This window comes from Priapulus caudatus, unplaced genomic scaffold (assembly GCF_000485595.1).
Source record: "Priapulus caudatus unplaced genomic scaffold, Priapulus_caudatus-5.0.1 Scaffold2784, whole genome shotgun sequence".
In the NCBI taxonomy this organism is placed as follows: domain Eukaryota; kingdom Metazoa; phylum Priapulida; class Priapulimorpha; order Priapulimorphida; family Priapulidae; genus Priapulus; species Priapulus caudatus.
Genome location: NW_014579845.1, coordinates 11623 through 16358, shown reverse-complemented (window position 1 = coordinate 16358; position 4736 = coordinate 11623). Strand labels below are relative to the sequence as shown.

The 4736-nt window shown below is 42.0% G+C and overlaps 1 protein-coding gene across 1 annotated transcript in view; it reads right to left on the bottom strand.

Moving 5' to 3' along the window:
- Positions 1-1696, bottom strand: part of LOC106819055 (leucine-rich repeat-containing protein 45-like) — a 10276-nt gene extending 8580 nt beyond the window's left edge. The window contains exons 1-3 of the mRNA XM_014823716.1: positions 1591-1696; positions 1129-1310; positions 731-882 (exon numbers count right to left, since the gene is read on the bottom strand). Coding sequence (XP_014679202.1) covers positions 731-882; positions 1129-1214 — 238 coding nt within the window. The 5' untranslated portion in view covers positions 1215-1310; positions 1591-1696. The remainder of the gene's footprint in view (positions 1-730; positions 883-1128; positions 1311-1590) is intronic.
- Positions 1697-4736: the final 3040 nt, after the last annotated feature.

The window sequence follows — 4736 nt, the reverse complement described above, 5'->3', positions numbered from 1 at the left end:
CATGAACATTAATAAATTATTGTCCGTGTTGGCTGGTTAGTAATACGATGATGGGAAGACTCATCACACAAACGCCTTGCTGTCGTGGTTAGGTACACTTCCCTTAATAGGACAAGATGCTGAACGCATTATCAGAGATCACCACGAAAGACCCACAGTTAGGTTCACATTAATAACATCAGATGTGAATAATAATAGTCATTATAATTATGGATAAAATTGTGTGACGGACGGTGGTGGGTCAAATATGTGTACGTCGCTTTTCCCACACCCATCGGAATACACTTACCCGCTACCAGTGACAGGTGTGGCAACTGTTGCTAAGACAACAGGTGATTACATGAACCTATATTTATTATTTATCTATGTGTAATATTACATATGTGTTGCCCTAAAGCCTACATGTAGGTATGAGGTAGGTTAATTGGATGCACATATATATACTGTGTAGAGTAATTTTTTCTTGAAAAACAGCCTACATCATGCATAAAAGACCCATCATACATCATGTTTAGCTAAATCATCCAAAAACCTTTAGTTTGCTAAATAGCCTATCTATCCACACTTTTTAACCAATGCTGAAAACAATGTAAATGATTGTCAAATAATTGTTTTTGTCGTTTTCTCTCATTTCTCCAAAATGGACATAGGCAGTTTTGCAAATAAGCTCTTCATATATATATATATATATATATATATGCTCGAAGCTCCGCACAAAGAATTCCCTTGCCTGGTTCAGGTAGCATGCAGTCGTTTAGGTGCAGGCCCTGTATATTCCGGCTCGACGAAAGCACTTTGCCTAGAATTTGACACGTAGCCGCTGTGAGCCCATTGGTTGACAGATCCAAAATAATGCCACTGTTTTGATTTACAGCCGAGGACCTAAAACAGAACAAATTAGAATCAGGCGCACCATGCACATCAACAATTAGTCCGAGATTCCTCTGACCAATGCCCACACCGACGATTTTGGTGGATTTGGTGTGGGTTAGATCGTCGGTGTGGGCATTGGTCAGAGGAATCTCGGACTAATCAACAATATATGTATACGCGGTGTACCTATAGTTCTACCTATGTTGATAGTAATCTGAAAGCCATACAAGCGAGTAAAAATTATAGTATGCATACCTCGTCATTGCATCTAGCACACAATCCTGTGCATCGACATTGTGTGCCTTGCATAGCTGCAAATAGGTGTTTCTAAACTCCTCCATTTTTTTCAGTTCGTCATTGCCAGCGTCTATTCATCCTTTGTGCACAGTAATGTAGGACAGTTGTCGACACCATGTCGTCCAGAGCGTGTAGGCAGCCTGTGATTATAAATACAGATGAAAGATGTAGGTTATACTGCATTATTAGACATACATCATATCAGGAGTAGATAATAGAAGACTATTATCTTTATTATCTATACCTATATCTACTCCTGATCATATATGTATTGTACATGTATCTTTTCTGTGAATGTAGCCTAGGGCCTGGCGAGCCTAGGCGAATGACCTGCCGAGTCTGTTCTGTGCAATCCTTATAACATAACATTATGAACACTTTACTTCACAATTACTTTCACTAAATCGCAACATAACTTACTGAAGTTTTTGGTGGTAATAGGTGTTACATTAGAGATAATATTAATAAGAAGTAGAACCACCGTGACCACAATCAACTAACAACACGATCATTGTTGTTATGTGTATTTCGCCACGCTACCGCGAGGGTGCGCTACTGTAGCTGATCCAATCGCCGGGCGCGAAATTTTTTTCCCCACTCGAGTTCCGGACCCACCATAGATAGTGTTTTGTAATAAATGGTACTTATATATAGGGTTGGGTTATAGTTACTGTTACTGTTAGGGTTCGGTTACTTGTTAGGGTTACGGTTAGCATTACAATGCACACACACCGCACCACACACACACGCACCACGCACGCCCACACACACACACGCACGCACGCACACACACACACCCACGCACGACTACGCACGTACTACGGCAACCCACGCCGCACTCACACACACAGACACACAACGGACGCACGCACGACGCACGCACCCACTTAGACACACGCACACACGACAGGACGGCGCGCGCACACACACACACTGGCGCGCGCGGGCGCGGCGCCAGCAACAGACACAGCACACACACGCACACCACACACACACACACGACACACACACATCACACACACACACTAGGGCACACGTTATAACTACCAACATGATGGATGGACGCGTGATGGCGACAGCACGGACAAAGCAAGGGAACATTCAGGCTGCCATCAGTCATACAGCCCCGCGATCGCTAAGATTCTATATTAGGTTCATGCTATATGGTACGTCGATCTGTGTCACGCTTCACAATTTACTCAGCGTAATCGGACATACGGTGGATCAGAAATCCGTGACCTGTATGGGACATGTGGAAGGAGCTGCACAATCACGTGATTCACATTGAAACAAAGTACAACTCTTAGATAACAACGCGTTCGTATCAAATACCGTTATCCGATTTTGCAGTAATAGCTTCTTCCTATGAATACTAACACGTAACCTAGCCTGGTGAAACGTATGTATTCATGACACTATTGCGCTCTACTGGAAATGCTGCATTATGTCAACAAAACATCGGTGTACGTCCATGCAGGAACAGGCAGTGCCGACCTAGTCGGTTGATATAAGTTTGTATTATTGCTAATGCTTCGCTTTGGGCTCCTTACCATTATTAAAGAGAGGCGTTATTTGTCGGGTCTTATTTTTATGTCAAGCTATTATGGCGATATGTTTCCTCTCTACGTAAACGAAAATATATATATATTATATTCAACAGATCATTGTTGTATTTGAGTATTATCTGGGGACTAGACGACATCAGTTCCCTGCGCCACTGATGTTACCGTTAACGTTTTGGTCAGCGTCAACTAGGGCATCGTTACCAGTCGATTAAAAGCGATCTGGCTGGCAATGTTCTTTAAATTAAAATGTTGTAATATTGCATACAAAAGAGCCACCAATTCGAATTCATTTGATAACATCATTCATTTTTAAATGATACATAACTGTCAATGTCAATTGTAGAGCAGCTAGAATACGCCACCTTATTCGGTTGATTATAAATTACAATTAAGTTGTGCGTGTCTGCTAGGGCTTCAAATCATGTAATGCAGCAGACCATGGGAAATTATTTTTACTTGTCAAGCTACTGCGAGAGAGCTATCTTGCTCTCTAATTTTTAAAGCGCATTCACTAAAATATTGTTTAGTTGCGAGATGCCGGGCATTGCAGGAAGCAAAGTCTCCCGCGATGCATACCAAAAAATCGGTACATTCTGACATCGTATTAATGATTTTAAGCTAACTAGTTGGCAATGAGCTTTAAATTAAAAGTTTTATTTCACAAGTCCTATACATACATCTATCCAAACAATTACTACTGCATCTGTCATGTTCTTCGATAGAAATTTTATTATTGTCATGTCAGGCATTTTACCTGCGGAGGAGACAGTTGTTCGAAAGAGCGATGGATATGTTCCCTCTGTTTGCATTTGATGGAATGTTATTATATATATATTATTGAGTATATATATATATATATCTAATATTTATTATATTTATTTATTTGTACCCGTGTGTTATAGACTATATCATACCGCCCCCCTCTCCTCTCTCTCCGTTCTCATCTCTGCTCTCTGCCCTCCCCCCTCTCTCTGTCATCTATCTTTCTCTCTCTCTCTCTCATCTCATCTCTCTCTCTCTCGCGGGAGTGGGGGCCACTGGGGGGGGCTGTACATTTCGTGGGGGGCACAATATGTAACTTTTCTGTTTATTGATTACTTTCTAACGGCATTGTTTTTAATAGTCAAAATTTTTTTTTAATCAAGCATGAATTTTCACTGTGGGGGCCACCTGGGGGGGCCAGACAAATTTGTGGGAGGCTCGTTGGCCCCAGCCCCCCCCGCCGTAGCTACTGCCCTTGCGCCAGCACACACAACACACAGCACACACCACGATCACCACACACACACCGCGCGCGCGCGCCACACACAATCACAACACAACACACACACGAACACACACACACCACAGCACACACACACACATATATTATATATATAATAATATATATATATATATTTATATTTATATATATGTTACGCGCAATCTTCCGATCTGCGCAATGCTAATATAAGGACAGAATGTGTATGTATAATTATATCAGGAGTCTATCAAATTATATCAATCTATTATGATTAGACTCCTGATTATATTATTCTCAGGAGGTCAACTATAATTGGGGGGAGCAAAATTTTTTTCCCACTTGAATTCCGGACCACAGCCAATCGCGGCCACTCCATTCACTCGACTTCCTTCTGATAGCAACAATGTAAAATGAATTACCAACTACACCTAACCACTAAAACCTAAACCCTAACCTGTGAAGCCCTAACAAAATCCGAACCCTAACAGAACAGTAACTATAACCCAACCCATATAATATAGTACCAATTTATCAAGCGGCAGTCCGGAACTGCCGCGGAGCCCGCGGCGACACGCCGCGCGTCACTTTTTCGAGCCATAAATTTTCCGTATACCAATATCTTTCAATAATTTATACCTGTCGTTTTGGCGGTACCAATTATCAGTGTACGTATACTTGTAATCTAGGCCCCATAAGCAGAGCCCCAGGGTCAGATGAGTCAGGTCAGGGTCGTGTTACAGGGGTGCGGTCTAGGATCC